Source organism: Lissotriton helveticus, chromosome 1_1 (assembly GCF_964261635.1).
Source record: "Lissotriton helveticus chromosome 1_1, aLisHel1.1, whole genome shotgun sequence".
Classification (NCBI taxonomy): Eukaryota; Metazoa; Chordata; class Amphibia; order Caudata; family Salamandridae; genus Lissotriton; species Lissotriton helveticus.
The window spans coordinates 532,761,134-532,786,431 of NC_136057.1; the positions used below are offsets into that span (position 1 = coordinate 532,761,134).

General features: G+C 43.4%; 1 protein-coding gene across 13 annotated transcripts in view; it reads left to right on the top strand.

The window, feature by feature from the left end:
• CALD1 (caldesmon 1) overlaps nucleotides 1–25,298 on the top strand; it is a 655,703-nt gene that overhangs the window by 462,095 nt on the left and 168,310 nt on the right. For 9 of the 13 annotated variants that reach the window (XM_078673998.1, XM_078674000.1, XM_078674003.1 and 6 more), the window contains 3 exons: nucleotides 562–708; nucleotides 18,301–19,516; nucleotides 23,503–23,586. In XM_078673998.1, coding sequence (XP_078530124.1) covers nucleotides 562–708; nucleotides 18,301–19,516; nucleotides 23,503–23,586 — 1,447 coding nt within the window. The remainder of the gene's footprint in view (nucleotides 1–561; nucleotides 709–18,300; nucleotides 19,517–23,502; nucleotides 23,587–25,298) is intronic. The other 4 variants (XM_078674011.1, XM_078674008.1, XM_078674010.1 and 1 more) reach the window with 1 other exon arrangement.

The window sequence follows — 25,298 nt, forward strand, 5'->3', positions numbered from 1 at the left end:
TGATACTATAATAACATTGAAATTGTCCTTAAAACATTTTCATTTTTAGAGTGATAAAAAGCATACTCGCACAATTATTAAATTACAAAAACTGATCCTGTCAGTTCATAAGCAAAATATATCTGCAGAAATAGACTTAGGCAATTATACACAAAACAACACAGGACATACTTTATGTGCACACACAAGTACCTTTCGCTGTAACACTTGCAGTCTCTGTCCTTGTCTGTGCTTGTTTTTGTATGTGTTTACTAAAGGCTAGAATAGGAGTCTCACAGTTTACATTGTGGCCATATTCCACCAAGACTAAAAGCAAAGACCTTAACACCTTGGCTCACTGATTCAGAAGACTCTTTCTTGCATGAAAAAAATGTGCATTAGCACATTGGAAAAGAATGTTCTGCAAACTATGACTTCAGCAAACAACCATGTCAAATAGCACACATAATAGTTTTTCTTCAAATGCTTTAGAGCACTTTTGATTCTGTGCCAGCTTCTGTATCCGTAGCGTGGATATATTGGTATTGATTTATTTCTAAACTTGCGTTTGTTCCATTTCAGATTAACCTATCAAAAGACTGATGATGATGACGAGGAGGCGGCACGAGAGCGGCGTCGCCGTGCTCGTCTGGAAAGACAACGTTTACAAAAAGATGACGAAACCGATGGGCATGGTACAGAGAAATCAGAAAACAATGCTCAGAACAAGTAAGTATCTAAACAAGTTAGACATGCCTTCAGAATGCTAGGCCTTCTGTGGAGAAAGCCAATGGGTGAATGCATTTTTTTTTTAATTTCAAAATATTTTAATAATTTTATAAGCAGATACATTAGCATTTCTGTTACAGTGTTAGCCAAACGTAGTTTGTAGAGTAGTTATTACAGGTACTTTGAAATATATGTTTAGCTAAACCCCTCTGGCTTGACTTGCTGGAAAATTAGGCAAAGGAAGATAGGAAAAAAAAAAGAAAACAGAAAAGGGGTGAAAAGAGGCTACAAGAGAGGTTCTGAGGCAGTGAGCCTATTTGGAGTTATAGTCATGCGATACAGTCGTCACCCCACTGGTTAGCTTATGAAACTCTCGAATACGAGACCGATGTGTGATTTAGAAAAGAATCACTCAATTACCAAAGGTTCTCCCTGAATTTGTAACAAAGCATCCAGCGCACTTGAAGAAAGACTCAAAACCAAGTTCCTCTGTACTTATACAGACACCCGCTCACCCCCTTGCTAGTCAACAGACCGTGCATGCAGTTGAGCGTAATTCAACAGTTGTCAAGTGCATAATTTGTTGTTTGCCCGCTAACATTTTTTACAGCTGAAAAGCTCCCTCACCATTAACAGCCCTTTCTAACACTGATTTCCACTGATTTGTTTCTCCATGAGATGTAAATTGCTGATATGTTATTTCAGATGTGTAGATAGCATATTGTTGCATATAAAGTTATCCAATACCCAATATAAATGTGTGACGACATCTAACCTTATCATTACATATGGCGAACTGTCACTTAGTTTAAATAATTATGTATTATCAGTTCTGAGAAAGGTCTGAAATAAGAAGTCAGTCTCTGTAATTTCTTGCTACATGCTCGACTTTTGAGTGGCCACTAACCAGGTGAACCTATGCAAAAGGGACAAGGTAGATTCCGCCTTATTTATATATATATATATATATATATATATATATATATATATATATTTTTTTTTTTTTTTTTCCACTTAATAAACCAAAAGTTACAGGGATGCTATAGTTAGGAAATAGAATTATAAAAAACCCATAGAAATTCACTGAAAAAACCCAAAGCTTACAAGGACTTTATAGATAGGCTAACATTTCACTCGTAGAAAACCGAGAGAAATTCAGCAGTTATAGTTAGCTGAGCTAACTATAACTCGGGCCCATGCAATGCACTGCTTATGACCTCACATATTACATCACTCATGACATGGTCAGTGACACTAGGGGTATATTACTGCACCGTTTAAAGTCATATTTTCGTGGGTAGTTTGCATAAAAACAACCATTTAAGCAGATTTTCTGTTTTTGCAGTGATGTTGGGCGTTGCAATGATATCGGTAGTCGCGATCACTGTGAATACGTCGTGGAATGAACAAAACAAATGCAAACATTCAATAGTTACCACCACATTCAAATCTTATACATGCAAAATGAATTATAACCAACTCACTAAACACATTCCTATCAAAACAACTGTATAATAGTACGTACAACTCCCTTAAAATCTCTATACCACAGTGCATAACATTTTCAGTGTAATCTATGACTGCATGCATCACTCTATCGCTAATCACTGTGTAAGTATTTGAGGGAATCTGTGAGACGATACATCAGTCTATCAATACTTCTGTAACTAAATGCGTGACTGCCTCAATACATCTGTGAGAGGGTGCATCAGTGTCACAGTGGGTCTGTGATTGTTTGCGTAAGTCTCTCAATCAGTGAGTAGGTGCATGAGTACCTTTATGTATTCGTTAGTAAGTATATGACTGACTGGATCTGTGAGTGATTTCATGAGTTTCTAAGTGTGGTGGTTTGAATGGCTGAGTAGTGGGTGCATGAGTGTCTGATTGGATCTGTAAGTGAGTGCATGAGTCTCTCAGTGGGTCTATGAGTGGCAGCATGAGTGTTTGAGTGGTTCTTCAGTGGGTCTGTGGGTGTCTAAATGGTTCTGTCAGTGGGTGCGTGGGTCTGTGAGTGCGACTGTATGTTGGTACTTGAGTCTCTGAGTGTATAACTAACTGGGTGCATAAGTCTCTGAGTGGGTCTCTTGAGTGGCTGTTTGAGTGATTGTATTCATGTGTGAGTGTCTGAGTGGGTCCATGAGTGGATGTATGAGTGTCAGAGTGGAGCTGTGAGCGGTTGTATGGGTGTTTCAAAGGGTCTGTGAGGAAGAGCATAAGTCTCTGAGTGGGTGAGTGTATGGTTGCATGCATGAGTGTCTGAGTGGGTATGTGACTGAAAGGTCTAGTGACTGGGTGGGTTTGTGAGTGGCTGCATGAGCCTTGACGGAGTGAGTGAGTGGGTGCCTGTTTATTTGAGTGAGTTGTTTCTGAGTGTGTGTGTGAGTTTCTGAGTGTATGACTAACTGAGTTCATAAGTCTCTGAGATGGTCTGTGACTAAGAGTAAGAGTGACTGTATGGGTGAATGAGTGGGTCTATGAGTGTCCGTCTTTGAGTAGGCATATCCGTGTCTCAGTGGGTCTGGGAGAATATACGTGTGTGAGTGGGTCTCTGAGTGGGTGCTTGAGTCTCTGAGTGGGTCTGTACATGGGTGCATCACTCTCTGAGTAAGTCTGTAAGTGGGTGCATAAGTACCTCAATGGGTATGTGAATGAGTGCATAAGTATCTGAGTGGGTATGTGACTGGATATTTAAGTGTGTGAGTGAATATGTTAAAGGGTGTACAAGTGTCTGAGTGAGTTTGGGAGTGTGTACATGAGTGTGTGACAGTGACCGGTGACTGTATACAAATATATATATATATATTTTCAAATATTTTCACCAATATTGGCAATGATTTTGTGATATTTATGATGTCCCCGTGATGGTACACAAGGGGCCACGGTGGTAGTCACGTGGTCGTCACGAATATCGTACGCGATTAAAAAATAATAATTTTGGGCACATAAATTGTGTCACTAACAGACCCATTTATCAAACATGGGATCAGAGTATCTCGACCCTGACCCTTATGTTAGCTTTCACATACATTTTCAGCCCTGGGAACCAGTCTTGGACGATAAAATTCAGCTGCAATTTTTGTTCAGGTTGCATCCAGCCAATCACAGCATTCCCGTTGGCTCTTGTATTCACGATTAATCACAAAACCACTGCAAAATATCCGCTGCAAGAGATTTAGTTATAATTTTTGGCTTAAATTACTCAAAAAGAACTGGACAGATTTGCACCAAATAACAAAAAGCTAACTTTCTGGACCAAAATCTACCTTTCAGCCAAATTTAGTGTAATTCCATCCAATAGTTCGGGCTGTAGTCGTGTTCAAAATCATTATGAGAAATTGCATATTTTGCTGTGAAAATCACAAAGTTTTCCAAATCCCAGTGAGAATAATTTTTAAAAACAAGTGCAGTCTCCTGCGCTTGTTTAAAGACTAGCCCCTGGTAGGTCAGGTCCCGGGGGCAAGCGTAAATAAAAGAAAAGGAGAGGAGGCTCATGCGCCCCCCCCCCATCCAAGAGTAGTGTAAGCCCCAGGGACCACCACCTCCCTGGGGTTTATTTAAAAGCATTATAGAAGAGGGGAATCGCTGCCCCTCTCATTTTGCCTTTAAAGGCCCCAGGAACCGCCCTCTCCCCAGGGCATGTAAATATAAAAGATGGGGGGCGGCACAGACCCCCCTCCGATGTTTAAATTGCCCCGTGGACCGCTACCTTGTTGTCATGGAATTTCCCAAAGTGCCTGGCAAACTGGTATGTTTGATCTCGTTTGTTTATGGCCCTGATGTGTCGTAGGATTCGTTGGTGGACTGGTAAAATTATGCTGCCGATGTATAATTTAAAGCAACTGCACCTGAGGGCATAAACCACAAATTGGCTCTTGCAGTTCAGAGGTTTCATTATTTTCCACTTCCTGTCTGTGAAAAGTAAAGGCACTTCCGTGGTATTCTCTCCAAACTTACAGGCCTTACACTTGTGGCATCTCCTGAAACCCCTGCTTTCATTGAGCCAAGTGGTTTGTTGCGGGATCCCTGGGCTGTTTTTTACTAATGCCTGTCACAAAGATCTAGCCTTACGAAAGGTTATTAGGGGACCATTTCCTAGATTCTGTCTCAGAAAGGCATCACCTCGCAATACATGCCAATGTTTCTTCATTATGGCTCTGATGTTATGCTGCTGCCTGCTATATCCTGTAATGAATCGAAACTTTGGTTCTACTGAGTCCCAGCACTCCCTCTTTTTCCCCATCACGTGTAATTGGAAAAGACAAGTAATATGATTCCTGGGACAAGCTGTATTTTCAATAGGTATACTAATCTTTCTAACATCAATCCATATCACTGGAAACTATTACTCTTATTGGCTGCATTGAAAGGTACTATTAACTTTTAGTTACTGGAAACCGAACATTTAGTTTATATAGACAAGGAAAATATTAATGGATAATTGCATTGGCAAAGTATATTACTGGTCCACCAACACAGGCATTGAAGTACACTTCATTTTAGGCAGGTGTGAACAAGTGTACAGGTAAAATGCCATCACTTATCATGAAGGAGTTCCATTGATTGATGTGGGCTGACCCATTGCCACATTCTGTTTGCTCTGGTAGGCAGAAGCAAGATGTGAATGGCAGTTGAACAGATCAGTGAATGAAGAGGGTTTCATCTCCATAGCCCTTCTATGCAAGTATCGACATACATTCTGTATGTATGATTCCTTTACTACTACGTGTTTCGGGTGATACAGCTTAAGCTATCTCAAGGCCAGACCTATAAATGAATTGTGGATATGTGGATGAATGCAGAAGGATTTTGGAACATTAATTTTTCATGCCATTTTTATGCCAAGCACATGCCATGATTCTTGACCTTGAGTTCATATTTTGTAGGGCATGTACGAATAGTTTACTAATAACTGCTGCTGTTGGATTTAATGTTGCATGACCTGAATGTTTTTGTTATCTAGACTAAATGCACTGTGAGTGGGTCCTGAACTGTGGTCCTTTGCCCATATAAAACTTGCAGTGGATGACTGTCGATGAACAATGTCAATCTTTCTGGTTTTGGGTTCCCTGGCAACAAGCTGAAGTGAATCGACAGGCTGAATGATGTGGACTAAGACTGAGAGAGGTGTATACCAATTTGTGACTGGTCAAACAGTTCTAAATATCCAAAATCAGGTTGAATTAACTTTGGCAGACAGCTAAAGCTGTCTGTACTTAAACATCAAAAGGAAATGTATATTACCTAGTGGCGGTCACCACTAGGTAGTTATATTTAGGTCTGCTTTTCCATAGAAATAGCATTTTTGGTTTGCTAATAACTTTGGCCCAGTTGAGAATATTCACAAAACTTTAAAAAAAACAAAAGGTTTTTAACCTCAGCTCTGGGGTGATCCGTCAAGCAGGGGGAGAGAAGCAAAGAGTATCCCAAAACGTGAAATTCCCATGCATTTTCCATAGACTTATTTAGACAAGGCTACAGCAAAAACTACTTAACGGAATTACACCAAATTTGGCACGAATCTAGATCTTGGTACACATATTGTTTTTGTGTTATTTGGTGTACATCCTTGTAGTAGTTTTTGAGAAATTAAGGGACAGTGTATAGCTAGACAATAAGGTCCACAAGAGTCTTGGGAGACTCTCACAGAAGCACCAGTTTAAAAATAGTGTTCTGATTGGCAGAGAGAGCTTTATTTCCCTTGGGCCTCCTTGATCGCGTGGGAGTCAGACTCTCTGATTGGCTGCCAGCAACATGAGAAAATCTTTGCTGGCAGCCATTACGGGATCCAGGTACTAAGTCCCTTGTCCTGAACTTTAAAAGAAAATAATATAAGGGGCAGGGTAGGGATACCCTGACCCCTAGCCCCCAAAATGGCGGGCTGCATTTAATAAACCTACGCCCCTGGGAGCCCACCACTGAGGCTGTGTTCATAAAAGGGAGGGGGGCGGATGGGCTGCCCCCCTCCCCATGTGTACAGAGACCCACAGAGAGCCCACCCATGGGGCTGATAGTTTATATGGGATGGGGATGGGGGCTACACAGCCATCTCCCTGAGCCTCCAGAGTCCCTGGGGAGCCCACCTCAGAGTTTGAAATTACTTTATTTGGGGAGTAGGGTTGTGCGGGCCCCCTCCCTGAGCTTCAAAAGGTCCATAGCGAGCCCACCCAAGCCCGAAATGAAACAAAAAGAGGAGGGGGGCCGTGCAGCTCCTCAATCCGAGCCTCATAAGATATTGCTCCTGTCCAGGGGGAGCAGCATTAGGAACTGCTTGCTCCCTGTATGCGCGGAGTCATCTGGGGCTGCAAGGTCCTTGGGCTCTCCCTGGGTACCCCAATAAGAGTATGGTGGGGGCTCAGGATGGGCACCAAGGGACCTATCTTTAAGTTTGAGAGCCCTGGGTGGTTTGGTCCCTGGAGCCAAAATCGGCATGGCGAGCGGGGGCCAGATGTCCCCCTCAACCACCCCGGGGAATAGGGTCCCTGAGACTGATATCAGCCTCGGGCGTGAGGCCATGTGTAACATCCCCCTGATAATGAGGCCGGGTCCCAGGTGAGGTCCCTGTGGCCGATAATTGCTCCGCGGTGGGGCTGTGAAGCCCCCTCTCCTTAAAAAAGACACTACCCTGGGGGGTGGGTTCCCAAGTACACAAAGGGGCTGAAGGAGGGGGTGCTGCATGCCCCCCCCCCTGAAAATTATGACGGGGCCCGGGGGACAGGGGTCCCCAAAGCTGATAATTGCTCACGGTCCTCCCTCTCCTTAAAAAAATACACTTCCCTGGGGGAATGGAGTCCCAAGGGTCTGAAGAGGCTTGAGGAGGGATGGGAGGCCGCATGGTCCCCACCCCTTTATGTAAATAAGTGGCTAAGGGGATGGGATCCCTGGGGCTGATAGTGGCTCTGACCACATGGCACTTAGTAATATTTCTACTTAAAAGTTTGAAAAAAACATATCTCCGGGTGCTCTTATTGGATTTTTGACATTTCTGTGTCATTTTGTTTATGAAATTTTACTGTAAATCATTTGAATTAATTTTGGGGGTTTTATGTCTGCACTGTGCCATAGTTACCAGGGGGTTGAACTCAGAATTATTAAGTGACTTTATTCGTTCACCCTGACAAGGATTATTTCTTGAGGTAGCTAATTATCCCCCTCAACTGATAACCCAATTTCTCACTATTAACATTCCTTTCTTAAGTTATAATGTAGGAGAGCAAAACAGTGTTTTGTGTCTATCTTGTGCAGCTGTAGAATGAGTAGAGACAAAGGATCACCTCAATGTCAAGGAAACAAACTTGCATCAAATACGTCTCACGTTCATAGCCCATATCTGTGGAGCAATCCAGCTCAGCAATGAGGTTCATATGGCTGTTTAGCTTTTAAAACTATGATTCCAGAAGGTGTATGTGTAGTAGCATTTAGCAATTAGAATTAATTTAAATATTTCTGTCAGTTCATCCTGATTAATTTCTCAGTATCTATTAAGTTCCATCTATGAAGTACACATGAAAGACTTTACTCAATACTTGTTGAATTGATTTGAAATATATAGCCTCTGCAGCCTTGTCAGATGCTAAGGAATATTCTCTCTATGGGATGGTCCAGGACCCTGACAAATTGTATTGTTCTGAACAAATTTAGACTTCTGAAGCACATATTGGTAGATATGTGCACCTTCACATTAAACCCTTAAGGAAACTATAGCCTTCGTCCCAGCCTTCTTGCATTGAAAGGAATCAGGCTGACATTTTTCCAAGTTCCAGAGGGACCATATGCATAAAAGTGCTCCCTTGGTAATCCGGGGTAGAAGTTGAGTAGCATCAAAATATTTTTCAAGTTCTACATTGGTTAATAGGATAAGATGGTGTTTCTAATTAACTAGGTCACTAGGAATCTATGCCCAAGAAATGTGAACCTGTAAAGATCAGAATTTTAATGTTTGTGTAATTTAGCTTAAAGTGGTCATCAATTTGGTAATTGCCAAAGACAGTCAGACAGCCATGAAAGCAGATCTGAGTGGGAGGGGTGTGTATAATACACTCTTATTAATCACTTGTGGGTCGTCAACATAGCAGTAAAATTGGAAACTGAAAGTTTGAATGAGAGATGCTAGAGAAGAGCGATAACTGTTTGAGCACTGGGCACAGGCCAGAGCCCCGATAGATTCTACATGTAAGATCTGAAAAATGAGATCAAAAAGGAGGGAGGGTGAATACATGAAAGTCAAGAAAGAGGCAATCCAGCAATCACAAAGTCCTCCACGTGCAGTTAGTTTTTGGGCGTGATGTACAAGCAGTTGAGTATCTAAGGGGCATATGTAGGTAATTTCCATTTTGCGATTCCTAAAAAGCGATTTTTAAGGAATCGCTATTTGAGAATAGCAAAATGGAATGTAGGTAAAAATTCGCAATTTTTTTGCGAATCTCTAACATTCCCTAATTGCGATTCGCAAATTGCGAATCGCATCAAGGAATGAGTGTCCAATTCATTCCTATAGGCTAAGAGGCCCATAGGAATGAATGGGGATACATTCTCAAATTGCGATTTTCTATGAGAATCGCAATTCCAAGGGTGCCAGGGTGTCCAAAGGACACCTGTTGCACCCCTGGACTTTGAATTTAAAAAAAAATTGCATTTTGAAAGGAAATCGCAAAATACCATCTACTTGGAGTAGGTGGTATTTTGCGATTCCTTAAGCCAAAATCGCATTTTAAAATGCACTCCTACATAGCATTTAAGGAATCGCAAAATTGCGATTCCTTAAATGCTTGAGCAAAATAAGGAATCACAATTTTTGCGATTCCTTATTTTGCTAAGTGGCACCTACATATCAAAACGCCGTTTACAATTCACAAACGCCGAAATCCGCCGAATTTCGGCATTTGCGAATCGCAAACGCCTACCTACTTATGCCCCTAAGAGAGCAACCTGGCCAGAAGCTGGAGAAGCTATTCAGTAAGGTAAGTACTTGCTGGAGTCGAATTCTGTTGACACAAAGGAGGAGGTCTCATTGCAGCTTTTGTAAATGCTTTTTATAATTTCAAATAGTTTGCCGAGTAAAAAGCTCAGCTGAATGAAGGTCAACAGGTGGTTAACAGAGGGGCTCGTACCTGGTGATATAAAATGAAGAAAAGCATGATATGTTCAGGGATGTAAGACTGCTGGTGAGAAACACAAAGATTGAAATTAGATGAGCATAAGGCCAAGAGTGTGACCTGCTTGATGAGTTGTGCAAGTAACTAGCTTCCCAATGCAAAGAGTCTGACAAGAATCAAGAAAGTCTATACTTTCTGAGCACTTATTACCATACTTTAAACTTACCAAGAGCAAAAGATGAAATACTATCGGTAAGTGAAGCCCAAAAGCTGGAATCTGGTCCGAGGGCAACTTTACTGGCAGAAACAGTATGTAGCATGGTCTGGCATTGTTCTTCTGTGGATTTAATGGTAGAATTAGAAAGGATATAGTTTCCTATATGGTCTTTGGTAATAATGGCAAAAGACAGCATCAGCACCAATAGCACACTTTCTTTAGAATCATGGCTAACTCATGGAATTGCAGTGGTGGAAGATTTTGAAAGCCATAATTGAGATACAAGTGATGTCTACGACCTCATCTGATAGAAAATCATGAACTTCAGTACAGTGGTCATTAAGGGAGCAGACACTTAAGAGAGCACAGTTCAAGTGAGAGATGGAAGAAGTTTTCCCAAACACAGGAGTAGTGCTTTAGCACTAAGGACTGGGGATAAAATGCCTTGTGGTTGTGGAATATTAATGCAGAGATAATGAAGATGAGTTCTGGGTGCATAATGTGCAAAGATGATATGTTACTCTAAGGAGAAACAGCATTAAGGTCTCTGGGCTGTCCAGGGCACATTCTAGTGCTTCTCAGTATTCTGGGTAGATGCTGTAAACAACATTAGGAGTTGGAAAGAGAGGTGACTGTAAGAAGGACAGTTGAAAATAGGGGTAGAAAGGGGAAGATAGAGAGGTTGGAGTAAAAAGACAGTGGTACCAGCATGGGTAGTAGAACGTAGTGGGGACTATCAGGGTGGCAGAGGAGCCTTTCGTAGTCACCAAAAGTTCTTATCTTGGACATAAATTTACTTATACACAATTGGCATATTTGATTTACTTATAAGCCCCTAATAATGTGCACTACATGTGCCCAGGGTCTGTAAATTAAATGCTACTAGTGGGCCTGCAGCACTGATTGTGCCATGCACTTGAGTAGAGCCTATGTGTCATTGCAGAGCCTAGGTGTGCAGTTTTAATGTGAACTTGGCAAATGAAACCCTTTGCCAGATTCAACCCTTCCAGTTTAGTAAATATGTCACCCCTGAGGTTAGCCCTTGACAGCCCAAAGGGCAGGATGCAGCATATCTAAAGCGTTGGACATGTAAAACCTGTCCAAAAAATAATTTTTTCACTACTGCAAGGTCTATCCCTCCCACAGGATAACATTGAAGTTGCATTATTATATTTTAGTAGTGTAATTCCCAAATGGAAAGAGGTTACCAGTTCATGTTTGGTGTCTCTGGAATACTGACTTAAAGTCCTAGCTTATAAGAAAGTCATATTTTAAATTACAATTCGTAAAATGTCACTTTTAGAAAGTTGGCATTTTCTTGCCTTAGCCATTTGGTGCCTCCAGCCTGCCTCTGGTCACATGACTGTGTGTAGTTAGTGTTTTCCTCCTAGACAGCCACACTCAATGGGAGCTTAGATGTGACTAGCTGGAACATCGCTGGGAGGATGGGAGGGATGCCAACCTCACTTCCACTTGAATATGCTGTGTCCTGTCTTCACTTAAAGGGGCTGCATTCCCCCTGTATTTACTCTGGATCTAGAGCAGGGAAGGCCAACACCCTACGCATGCTCCGCAAGATCTTCCGATGGATCCCGACCGAAACCAGGAAGACGGTCACCCAGGCACTCGTCACCAGCCGACTGGACTACGGAAACACCCTCTACGCCGGAACCACAGCCAAGGAGACTCCAACGCATCCAGAACGCCTCCGCCCGACTCATCCTGGACTCATCCTGGACATCCCCCGGCGCAGCCACATCTCCGGCCACCTGAGGGACCTGCACTGGCTCCCCGTCAACAAGAGGATCACGTTCAGGCTCCTCACCCACGCACACAAGTCTCTCCACGACCTGGGCCCCAAGTACCTCAACGACCGACTGACCTTCTACACGCCCACCCGCCAGCTACGATCTACTAGCCTCGCCCTCGCCGCCGTACCACACATCCGAAGAGCCACCGCCGGAGGCAGATCCTTTTCCTACCTGGCGGCCAAGACATGGAACTCCCTCCCCATCCACCTCCGACTGACCCAGGACCATCTCGCCTTCAGGAAACAACTCAAGACCTGGTTGTTCGAGCAGTAGCGGGCCCCTTCCCCCAAGCGCCTTGAGACCCTCCCGGGTGAGTAGCGCGCTATACAAATGCTATGATTGATTGATTGATTGAGGCTGGTGCATCTGTGCACTTCAAAGACATGCCTCTAGAAGCTTATCCCCACTTTAAAGGCACAACTGTGTATAAACAAGCATTTGCAATGCAATAGGTCTCGCAGCATTAAAGTTTGAGTTACTGGCATTGTAAATGACAATGCTTTCCATTAAATTTTTTTTAAATTTGCAATTGGTATATAAACATTGTTTGTGAATGGTTAGCTGTTGCTTATGCTAAGCTAAGTTGGCAGTAATATAGAGTGCTAGTCTTGCTGGTTATAAGCATGCTGATTTAAAGCGCTCTGATACCTGCGGGTAAAGTTTGCGCTTTATAAAAGTGAAAACTAATAAATAAATAAAAAAACAGCCTACCTGTACCACGTCCGTTCTTATGACAGTAGCATGCAGAAAGAGAGAAGGGATAGAGGTGTGCACACACAAGGAAGCTGGGACATGCACACATGAAACAATGGAAGCGTGCGAACAGCTGGCGGCAGAGAAAAGTGCACACAAGAGATCCTAAGAGGGTCAACACGAGGGATGAGGCACATAAGCGCACACAGATGTTGTCTCAGATGTCTCACTTCCTGAGATGAGGCGAGTGTGAGGGTTCTGAGATGACCAATGTGAGCTGTTCAGAATAAGCTTATATGCAAAGTGTGAAGGTTCCGAGATATGCAGATGCTGTGAGGTCCTCAGCTATGCAGAGTGAAAGAGTTGCGAGATGTGAAAAATTTGATATTCTGAGATTTGCAGTGTGTGGTTATACAGTGTGAGAACTTCCCGATGTACAGTGTGAGGACTCTTGGAGTGTTCAGTGTAAGTTTTCTGCTGTGCAGTTACAGTATAAGGGATCTCAGATGTGCAATGTGAGGTTCCGAGATGTGCAGTATATGATGGTTCTGAGATATGTAGTGTGAGGACTCTCAACTGTGTAGTGTGTGAGGGCTCTTGAATATGCAGAGGGTGAGGGTACTGAGATGTGCAGTGTGATAGGGCAGAGATGTGTACTGTGAGGACTTTGTGATGTGCAGAGCGTGAGGGTTGTTAGATGTGTAGATAGATCGTAAGGCCTTTGTAATGGGTAGTGTGGAGGTTCTAAGATGTGCAGTGTGGGGGTTCTGAGAAGAGCAGTGTGGAATATGTCTGAAGATGGGCACAGTGAGGGGAATCTGAGATGCGCAAAGTGTGAGGGCTCTGAGATGTGCAGTCTGACTGCTCTTGAGATGTGCAGAGTATGAGATATGCAGTGCGAGAAATTTTGAGATATTCGGCGTGTGAGAGCTTTTGAGCTGTGCAGAGTGTGAGAGCTTTTGAGATGTGAAGTGTGAGTTCTGAGATGTGAAGTGTGATAGTTCTAATATGTGCAGTGTGAGAGCTCTTGATATGTGCAGTGTGAGAGCTCCTGGTATGTGCAGTGTGAGAGCTCTTGATATGTGCAGTGTGAGAGCTCTTGAAATGTGCAGTGTAAGACCTCTGAGAAATGTTTGCTTCAGTTTCCATCTCCGCTCTACAAAAGCAAAATTCACGCGCAGCCAATGAGCAGCACAGAGAGCAGAGAGGAAAACGGAGGAGGCAGCGGTGAAGTGAGACAGTGAGCAGAGAGGGAGCATAAAATGACACCTAATTAAAGATAGGTGGGTTATTCGGAGATGGGTGGATCAATATACAGGGAGAGAGTAGAGTGTTAAGAGGGAAGGGAGAGAAAAAAATGAGAGAATGTGTGTGACAGACCCACAGTAAGCGCCCTAAATCGAAATCCAGGAATACAAAGAAAACAGAGAGGGAAAGAGATACAAACATAAACGGAAACGATGCTGCCGAAGAAGCAACCTTCCCAGCACAAAGAGAATTTTGCATTTAGGCATGAGGTTTTCATGCTGAATAGCTGGCGATAAGAACATGGTTTATTCTCGGTCTGTGTTACATATAGGACACCGCGTGTCTTTCCATGTGTCTGTGTAGCGCCTATAACCAAGACGGGTTCACAATCGTGGCTCCTATAACCAGTGACACGACGAGTTCTCGGTGGGCTCACGGGGACTGGACACGGATTTGGTGGGAAAGAGGCGGCTTGAAGGCAGTCAGAGACACCCCGGTCCTTGTGTAAAACCGCTGTATGTTCGGAACCCGACCGAACTGCCACACACGTGCAACCTAAAACCCCAGACCACTGAATGGAAAGGCGCATAGTTGTGTGGATGGACCCCACAAATGAAGCAACTGGGTAGACACATAAGAACCTAGAAAAATAAACGACAGACACAGAGGAAACAGATAGGCACGAAAAGCTATTAAACAATAAAGAGACAACAGAAGCTACAAAACATTAGCCAGCTAGAAAACACTGTTGGCCACACTGTCTCCCCCCTGCGCTTAGCAATGCCTCCACCGCGGGCGCCGACGCTCGGCTCCTCTCCGCCGGCCACACGCACGAGTAACGAGGAAAAACTAAACTGGCCACACGCACCATTAAGACATGGCAAAATCGGATTCCGACGCGTTCCTTCGGATTGGGCCGCGCAACGTCACGTGAGCTGTCTACGTTAGAAGCTCATGCGCGTGACCCAATCCGAAGGCGCGCGTCGGAATCCGACGCCGCCATAGGGAATGCTGGGCGCACGGCTAGCTCTTGTCTCCCCTTTGTCGCGTTTTTCTGCTGAAACGCCTACTATAGTTCTCTGGCGAGAACGCGTTTCGCGCGTTACTAGCCGAGACCTAAAAAAGGACCTCAGACATCATAACTTTCGTACACTTCTGGACCTGTGGACACTCTGCCAAGAAGAAGGACTGCTGTGCTTTTGAAAAGAGTCCCACTCTATTGGACTGCTATTCTGAAGTACCTGCTGCTCTGCTGTGCTGATCTGCCACCCTCTTGCCAGGTGAGAAGGTCTGGACCTGCACCTGTGGAACCTAGATTCCAGAATGACTATATGGGCTAGTTGGCTGGCCTCCTAATCTGAAGCCTTGGGGACATAACAGGCTTCCAACAACCTTGCATCTGCACCTGGACTCTGCCACCTGTGAGTCTACTCTGCCTAGTTGTATCACACCAGTCCTGGACCCTTGAAAGTAGGCTTAACGACTTATTGCATCTTCGACACAGGACTTCATATCACAAGCCCCGTCAATGGGTTCCTCAATGTTGGCGTAACAGGATCTCACACCCCAGCATTGCCGCATTTCGGAACTGACGCATCACTTCGGATATGTGATGCATCTGCGACCAACCGGATTATAGGTACTTTGTTCAGCATGCTGAACTGGGGTCCCTGTAGCCGGCCCATGTTCTATTGTGGTCGGCCTGAACTTGGGACTGTGGCCTGCCTGGTGCTACCAGATTTCCACAGTTGGTGCTTTGGGCTTTTTGGTGCTATTCAGACCTAAACTTTAAAATTGATTGTCTCTGGGTCTACTTATTCAATTTTTGTCATTTTCATCTTTTTCTATTTATTAATCAAAGTTCTATTTTTCTAACTTGGTGTGGTATCCTTTTTGTGTAGTGTTTGTGACTGTTTTACTATTTGAAGTGTTACACAAATACTTTACCTATTACCTATAAGTTAAGCTTGACTGATCTGTGCCAAGCTACTGGGGGGTCGAGCATGGGTTAATTTGGGGTTTCATGTGCTTTACCCTGACTAGGATTGTGGTTGCTGCTTGACCAAGGCTCATAAGACGAGATTAAAACCCATTTTATAGTCTTTTAATGTTTCCTTGTGCCGAGGCTTGGGGGAGGGGCAGGGTGGTGACAGGTTGGGTGGGTAGTGCTCTGCACTGCCTTCACTGGGCATGTCGGTTTGGCCGGCTGTCCCAGACCGGCCAAACCCACATGCGTAGTGAAGCTCTCTCCAACCCCAGCTGCAATCCTGGGTTGGAGAGAGCAAGCACAGACTCCCAGTCTGTCCTGAAGTACAAATCCTCAGCGTTCAGGCCAATCCTGAAGCTGCTCTCGCGTGAGAGCAGCTTCAGGATTGGCCGCAGGGCAGGCTGGGATCCTGTGCCTGCCTGCAGTGAAGAGGAGCACAAAAGCACGATGTGATTCTCCAGGGCAGCAGGTCAGTTTTGTTGTATTCTTTTTCTGTTTGTCTCCGTTGTCCCGTTTCCCCAATCCCCTCCTCCACAGCCCTGTCTATTTACCCCCGATAAGAGCCACTCCTGGCTTTGAACATCTTATATCAATTAAATGATGTTTGACTCAGTGGTCTGATAACCATTATTAGTGAGTCCTCAAAACGTGCAACTACATTTTTTATCATTGTGAAAAAATCTATCAAATAATGTTGTCTGTATTTACATATGAGTGGTTCTGTGAATTTGTATAGCATGGCCTAGCTAAAGAGAAATAGAAGACAGTAAAGACGTACAGAGACGGTGAGGGAGAAGTTAGAGCGAATGTGATGTGGTGCCATAGGAAGAGGGTGGTGAATGGCAGAAAGGGGCACAGGGGAGTGTGTGTGTGTGTGAAATGTCTGTTTGCCCCTTTATGTTTTCAGCCCGTGTTCATATATTAGGTGTTCATTTTCCCATATGTATGTGTTCGGCAATGTCCGGTACACAGTTAAAAAAGATCTGGATCCAGTAGATACTATTCTGACATTTATTGGCTTCAAACATTGAACTTGTGATGAGGATTCCAATGTCAATTTTTGAGTTTGTGGAACTGATTTACTGAATTAGTACTAGAAGAGTTGGTACTTGAATCCACAATAGCACACACGTTTGAAAATATAAAACAATCTTTGCTTTGCTTCCAAACTGAGAAAACGAAGCAGCTGAAACCTGTGTGATCCTCAGACCGTTGTTGAATTGTTTGGCTTAGGTCTGTGCAAAATATTTCCATTGTATTTGCCAAATGGTTGGTGATTTAATGCTATAGCTAGGGTTTCCTGTTTTCAGTGTTTTTGATGAGGTGTATCTTTGCTACAGTCTTTCTTACTTCTTTCTGGCCTGCATAGCACATACAATAGAAGGACTTACGAGATGCCAAACCTGGCAAGCATGACCTCATGACGGTGGAGTGCAAAGCACCTGCTTGCCTCCCCCACCCTCACCCTCTTTGTTGCCGGAGGGCCTGCTTGGGTTCCAAATATCGTAGGCAGGTTAGCCATGGCGGTGTGCAGGAAACCGTCAGCTTACCTCAACTACATTGTTTCAGGAAGGCTTGCCGGGGTGCCAGGCCCAGCTAGCATGTCACCCATGGGGGTCGGGAGTAGAGCGCCAGCCCACATTCTAACAGCAAGGCCTGCGAGCTCCATACCTGGCAGGCATTGCCGCCCCACACAAGATTGGTAGCTGGACAACAAGCCCGGCAGGTATGGTCCCCATGTTGGTGGTTTGCTCCCACCACCATCATAACAGGAAGGCCTACATGGGCACTAAACTCAGCATGGATTCCCCTCATTAGGTGGGGCGCAAAGCACCAGCTTGCCCCCACTCCCATCATAAAAGGAAGGACTACCGGGGTTCCAAACCCAGCAAGCATGGATAACCCATGCCCACACAAAACGGGAGTAATGATGGGGAGCAAAACTCGCCACTCATGACTCCGAAGAGTGTGAGGAGCAAAACACTAGCTTGCTCCCACGCCCATTATTTCAGGAGGTTCTGCTGTGGTGCCCAGTCTGGAATGCATGACCCCTGGGGACAAGGTGTGTCAAATGAAAGCACCAACATGTCCCCGCCCCCTTTGTACCAAGAAGTCCTGCCAGGGCACAAAGGATGGCATGCATGGAATAAGCCATGCCTCTTCTCTACCTCATATGGCCACCGGCCTGTGTGCAACAGGGAGTGAAGTTCCACCAGCCTGACGGTCGTCCTGTGCAGACCCTCCAGTGACCCTGACTCTGATGGCCCCCGTCACAGTAAGCCTGTGGGGGTTGTATTGGAATGAATAGAGCTCTGTGTTTTCTTGTTTAAACTGCAATTGTTTATTGCCTTTTCAGCTGCTGATTATCAGACATATTTTAATTAAACTGGAAACCATGTATTGAATTAAGTCCTTTCCACCTGCTCTCAGTGAATGGATTTTGTTTTTACAAATGAATTTGTTTTTGAGGATTCAAACAATGAAGCTTGGTTGGAACGCTAGGGCACTTTAGTGACACACATATTTATCTCTTTTTGCATACAGTGTGTCTACAGATGAAATAAAAACTACAACCATAACGAACAATGACCAAGATGAGGAAGCTGCTTTGTTGGAGCGATTGGCAAAAAGGGAAGAAAGACGTCTGAAACGCCTACAGGAGGCATTAGATCGCCAAAAAGAGCTTGACCCCACAATCGCAGATTACATTGCACCTCCAGTTACTCGTAACCAGAGAGAGGAAAATGATATTGATGAAAATGAGTCTGCTTGCAAAGATGAAACCACCACACCCCAGAGAGATCAATATGAGATTGAAGAAAATGAAACTGTGACCAAATCATACCAGACAAATGACTGGAGGCAAGACCAAGAAGAAAAAGAAGAAAAATATGAAAACCAGGGAGAGAACCAAGAGAAAATAACAGAAAAAGAAATCATAGAAGAAAATCAGGTAGAAGTGACAATCAATTTTAAAGATACTGATATTGAGCAAGACAGGGTGGCAATAGAGGTAAACAATGATACAGAAGAGAAAAGGGAAAATGAGGAAAGGGAGAGGGTTGAAGCAGAAAAAAAGCAGGCAGCAGAAGACAGGGCAAGGCAGGAGGAAATGGACAGGAGGGCAGCTGAAGAAAGGCGGGAAGAGGAAGAGAGGAGAGCAGCTGAGGTAAGGCGAGAAGAAGAAGTGAGGAGAGCAGCTGAGGAAAGGCAAGAGGAGGAAGAAAGAAGGGCAGCTGAGGAAAGAAGAGAAGAAGAGAGGAGAATAACCAAAGAAAAGGAAATAAAAGAGGAAGAAGAGAGAAGGGAGGCAGAGGAAAGGAAAAGAAGGGAGGATGAAGAGAGGAGGATTGCAGAGGAACAGCAAAGGCAAGAGGAGGAAGAAAGGAGGGTAGCTGAGGAAAGAGAAAGACAAAAGGAAGAAGAGAGGAGGGTGGCAGAAGAAAAAGAAAGGAAAGCTGCAGAAGAGAGGAAAGCAAGAGAAGAAAAGGAAAAGCGAGAAGCAGAAGAGAAGAAGGCAGCAAAAGAAAAAGAGAGGCGAGAGGCAGAGGAAAAGAGGGCAGCACAGGAAAAAGAAAGGAAGAAGGCTGAGGAGAAAAAGGCAGAAGAGAAAAGAGCAGCAGAGGAAAAGTCTAAATTAGAAGCAAAGCTCAAAGCTGACAAATTGAAGGCAGAAGAGAAAAAGAAAATTGAAGACAAGCAGGTAAACGGGAAGAAAGCCCAAGAAGGAAAACTACAGCCATCCTTCTTAAAAAAACAGGTATTGTGAATGTTGTGCAGCACCATCACTGGAAATCGATGTGTTTTTTGAGAAATGTAATGCAAGACACATTTTGGACTTACATCACTCACTTCTGTTTATGCATGCAATTCCCTAATCAAGTTTGTGCATGTTTCTTTCTAATGTATTTCTTTTTGCTTGCCCTCTACAGTAACACATTTAATTTCTTACTGACAATGGTCATCTACTGCACTTTCAGTTTATAGACTCAAGGCCATTCATGCCTTCTTTGATCCTTTGACCATGCATGTCCTTTGTTTTCAGAAGTGAGTTGAGGCAACAGAGCCCAGACAATAGACTGAGCAGAGAAGGTGTATATCTCAAGAGGTCAAAAGTCACAGTATTGTAAGTGTGTAGTTTTATGCAAATTCTGAGGTTTCTGGGAAGACAGGTTTGAAGAATGGGATATAAAAAAATAGGCTCATCAGAGGTTGGCCATAAGCTCAGTAGTTCTCTAGGCAAGTACTATATGCTCTGTAGACAAAGGGAGTAATTATGAGTGTGGCGGATGCAGGAATCGGAACACTCCTGGTTCCCCTGCCTCAGTGAGAGAAGTGGGTACCACTGGGTTTGTAAAGGCAGAGGTTCAGCTCGGTCAGCTTTGGAAAACCCTTTAATGGTATCTGATCTGCCTTAGGGATTCCTACTGTCAGCTTTAGAGGCCCTACCCAATATAGGGTGGCTCTTCCTCCACAGACTATCCTAGCCGTGACCCGTGATACAAGGTGGTCCTTGACAGGAAAAAAGAAATCCTGCTTTCCAGGGAGGAAACTCCTTCCGCATCAGTGACATTTCATTTGTGATTTTATTTATTTTATTTTATTTAAACAACTTATAAAGAGCGCAAATACCCATAGGTAGAGAAGCCTTAGACACCGTTTAGCACCTGTCTCTGCAGTGTTACGGTCCCTCTGGCAGGTCTGACTTCTCTCTCCAAAAGCGCTAAGAGACCTGCTCGTGTACCTGCGCTATACAAATACCAGTTAACATTAGCATTAACATAGGTGTCTCAGCGCTATGTGCTGCTGAAGGTAAGGCTTGAGATGGAAAAAACCTATCAATTGAAAAGCCATGTTTTCATTTGTTTCCTGAATAGCCGTAGAGTAGGGCTGGCCATAATCTGCGAGGGAAGAGAGTTCCACAGCTTAGCCTTTGCAACTACAAACCTCTTTCGCCCCAGTTGGCTCTGTAGGTTCCAGGGACAACAAGAAGGTTGGCACCAGCTGAGCGCAGGAATCTGATGGGAGTGTATACCTGAAATGAATTCTTCAAAAATTTCGGACCTGTATTCTGAATGGCTGTATAGGCAATGCAGAGTGCTTTAAATTGTGTTCTGCTTCTTATGGGCAACCAATGGAGCTGTCTCACCACGTTAGAGATGGACTTGAATTTCGGAGTACCCAACAGTATCATAGCAGCCGCATTCTGCACCAACTGTAGCTTACTGAGAACCATTACCTGTGCATTAATTAGAAGACTGTTACTGTAATCAACTTTGGACATAACAAAAGCGGATATTAACTTTCTCCTGGCACCAACCGGGAAAAACGGAAGCAGTTTCTTCACCATTTATAGCACATAAAAGGATGAGGCGACCACTGCGTTAGCATGATGTTTAAAAGACAGCTTATCGTTGAGAATGACACCCAGGTTCTTGGCTTTAGTGACAGGGATTAGGGGCGATCCCAATTTATCCGGCTACCAGCCCGCAGACCACCCAGGAAAATGTTTCCAAAGACCTTTACTTCTGTCTTGGATGAACTTAATTTCAGGCAATGTCTTGACATCCAGGTACTAATAGCCAAAATGCCATCGTGGAAGGTAGGTGATACTGTGTCCCTGTTTTTGTGAACGGCGAGCACTAATTGGGTGTTATCTGCATATGACGTGAGAGCTAGTCCAAGCGATTTGATCACTCGTGCTAAGTCGGTGACGTAAATGTTGGGCAGTGTCGGACTTACCGAAGATCCTTGCGGTACCCCGCATGGAAGTGAAAAAACTGTGGAATTGAAATCACCCAGACTAACTAGCTGGGTACGATTTGATAAGAATGAGGAAAGAAGGGATTTTGCCTTGTTCCCAATGCCTAATGCAGAGACACGACTGATCAGCGTGGCATAATCATCCGTGTCAAATGCTGCTGATAAATCCAATAGCACAAATACGGCTGCACTCCTTTGTCTAACACCAACCTAATTTCATCAGTGGCTTTGATGAGTGCGGTTTCTATACGGTGGCCTTCTCTAAAGCCAAACTGTGTTTCATCCAACAGCTTAGTCTCATCTATTTTCAGAAGTGAAACCCCCATTGGTATAGTTGTGTTTGCAAACAAAAGCAATGCTGATCTAGCTGCCATGTGATGGTGGACCGGCAGGGCATTCTCACCCAAAGTCTTCTACCCACATAGGTGGGAGCACTTTTAGTGATGATGTCCCTCGACAGGCATGGCGAGCTGAAGGCGGAGTGATGAAGGAAGATGCTCTGCTCCCGACCATTTGGTGACTCATTGACCAAGCCATTTAGGAGTCCCTGACACCTCAGTTTACTAAAAATTACATGCTGAGAGAGGTGAGAATTCAAATAAATGAGCAGTGGCACACCTGGGAGTTTTGACAGGAGCCACCACATTGGTTTGTAGAAGTAAACATCAAGACACATGATTCAAATAGAACGTGCATGACTCTGAGCAGCATTAGGGCAGACAGTTTATTTGGAAAAACCACAGAAACTCTCCAACTCACCTATGTTACCCAATCAATCATTCGAATCTGGCTGGACAGCACTGCACATTCTCCAGCAACATAGAAGGAACTATGGGGGCTATTTACTGAGGTTTTGTGTATGACTCAGAGGGATGCAAAGTGACACAAAGCAATGTATCTATTTACTTACCGTTATAAAAGCCCGCAGATGCAATGCAAAATTGTGCAATATCATACAAACACCTGCACACATTTTAGTAAATAAGCCCATTACTGTGGTCATCAGCACACAGTTACGAAATCCCAAAAGTACTGAAATCAAAATGCAACAGCAAGCATGTTTCGACCTGAGGCTGGCTAGCTGTGCATGGTGTGATAAGCATGAAACATGGGGGAAGAAGGGGGGAGGGGTTTATAAACCCAAGTGGTACACAGTGGGAGTAGCACCCACAGCTGCATGGTAGGCATTTGAATCACATTGCTGCGGTACTTCAGCAGTGCAGACCAGAGTAAAGCATGTCAAATGTAAGAGGCACAGCTTCACACAACGGATGGAGTGAAGACAATGGAACACACACAAAAATCACGTGTGCGAAAGGCTTCTAATTTAAACCAATCTGGAATCTAGATCTTTTTTATGATTAATGTAATGCAGCTATATGGGAAATGAAGTATGGACTGCATCAAAGTGTCTTGCCCTTGTGGAACAGCAGTGATTATCTCTTGATGTATGACCCACAATTTGTGCAAAAAAAGACAAATGATAATATTATGAAAATTTCAACTAGATATGGTCTGTTGGCCAGATTTCATAGGCCCTTATTATGATTTTCTCGAATATCTAGGTTGTGGTGGATAACCAGCAACTCTCGGATTTTACACTGTCTCATTTCACCAGGTTAACTGGTGGAAATTGCTTGGAATGAGGAGGAAAACCTGCAGAATTCATTGTTAAAACACCAATTCCTGCGAGAGTCACGATTTGCATTGGTGCAGTAATAACATACCCAGTAAATTATCATACCTTGTGATATCAGTAATTCCTGGTACAGCATTTCCGAATGGGTTTTAATCTGGACTCCTACTGAACCCTATAGTGTTTTATTTACTAAATTTATTTAGCAAGCATCGCATTTGTCTGGGTGACTGTGGAAATCAACCAAAGTATCTGCTATACAGCGGTAAGACATTTTCATGCAGTTCAAACTTCTCAAGATGTGAGGGCTTCTTAAAAAATCATATTTTCATTTAAAAACTGGAAAGGCTGAAGAAAAAGAAGTGAAAGTGGAGGCTAAAAAAGAAAAATTACAGGAAGAAAAACCTCGGCCTGGCTTCAAGAAAGACGAGGTAATTGTTTCTCAGTGTACTGAATTCATGTGGGTAGTTTCAAGGTTGAACTAGAGCAAAGTTGAATTTCGAAAGCATTTAACTTCTACTCATATTACTCCGGTCTTGCAACCTACCTTTAGCCAATATTTCTGTACATCTTCTCAGTTTTAATAATCATTCCAACTCTGTTGATCTGTTTAATCGAATTTTCTGACTTTTCCTAAACTATTTACCCTAATTGTATAAACTTTCTGAATGGAGATTCTTCTTAGAGACAGTCTACAAAGTGTCTGCATTGCATTTCTATTGTAAACACAGGATCTGGTACTGTGGTTAACGTCGAGCAAGTGGTAAGGTAAAAATATAATTGACAGGGTGCTCCACTGTTTATTATTATTTCAAGGGATTGTCTGCATTTAAGGTGAGTCACAAAGCTTGATGGTTGGAACTATTTCATTCTACTTAAAGGACAGTACTCAAAATTCCCATCACTGTGCATTCAAGGAATGTTTATCAGGTGTAGAGTGCACGAAATATGTGTAAATACTGATACATAGTTGTTGGTGCACAAGAACATAAAATGAAGCAGAAAAAAGGCTATGCTTTGCCTTATCAATGGCCAAATAAACAAAAGCACTTTAAAGTTTCAGAAAGCATTGTGCATTTTATTAAATGTAAAATGTTTTACATAAGAAATTCGGGAGCTACATTGCTGCACATAGAGAGAATGTGATAGAATAGAAAGTTCTCCCTAGTCCCTTATGAGTTGCTAAATATGAACTGTACAAGCCTTCTTCTGACATCTCTAGCAATCTTGTAAGCAATTTGAACTGTGATTTAACAATCATTTGATTTGTCAATCAAGTTATTGGTCTCTGGAACATCCCTTATTTTCATGGCTAGCCCATCATGGTATGAAAATACAGCAACCAGCCTACACAAACCTGATTAAAAGGATGCTAGTTTTTACCAGTGTGTGGAAGATAAAAACTGCCATAATAATTAGTGCCTGTGAGCTCAGCAACCTGAATATTGCAGAGGTACCCAACATTAATTTCCCCAACATTCACCATTACCTCTAAAGACATCTGTACTCTATTCTGACTGTTTTAGTATGAGTTCCTCATAGGCTACGTCTCCCTTGATGTGATGTCTTTTTTGAGAAGGCACTTGAAATGTATTCAGGATCTACCTCTGTCTTGAAACAACTTAATCGAGTACTAAGGGCCTTTTAGTTAGATCAGTCTTTTAATAACACGCTGGCTCTGTTGCCAGATTTACTATTTGATGTGCGCTTGAATGGTATGGCTGATGCAACAACTTTGCACTCTCCAATGGATGATTATGCAGCTAGAGTAGGCTGGTTATAACAGTAATGGATTTACTGACACAGCTTTTATGTATGGGTGAATGAGTGATTGCAACCACGCTGCAGACTGAACCACTTCCACGATTTCCCAGAGATTGTTTTGCAGCATGACCAAGCAAAGAGGCTCTACATTGCTGCAATGGGCAATTAGATAAAATAAAAAAAGCATGTAGAAATTCAGGGGATGTGCATCAGCCTTCTAATAAATAATATCAAGCTAGCTGTTGTTATATCCCATACAGCAAAGTTGATGATACTATATGGTGTCCGTAGATATTACAAGCCAGGAACAGGACAAAGTCATCTCAATGATTCCCAAAGTGCTTGCCAATGTGAAATTTGGGACCGCTGACTGATGTCA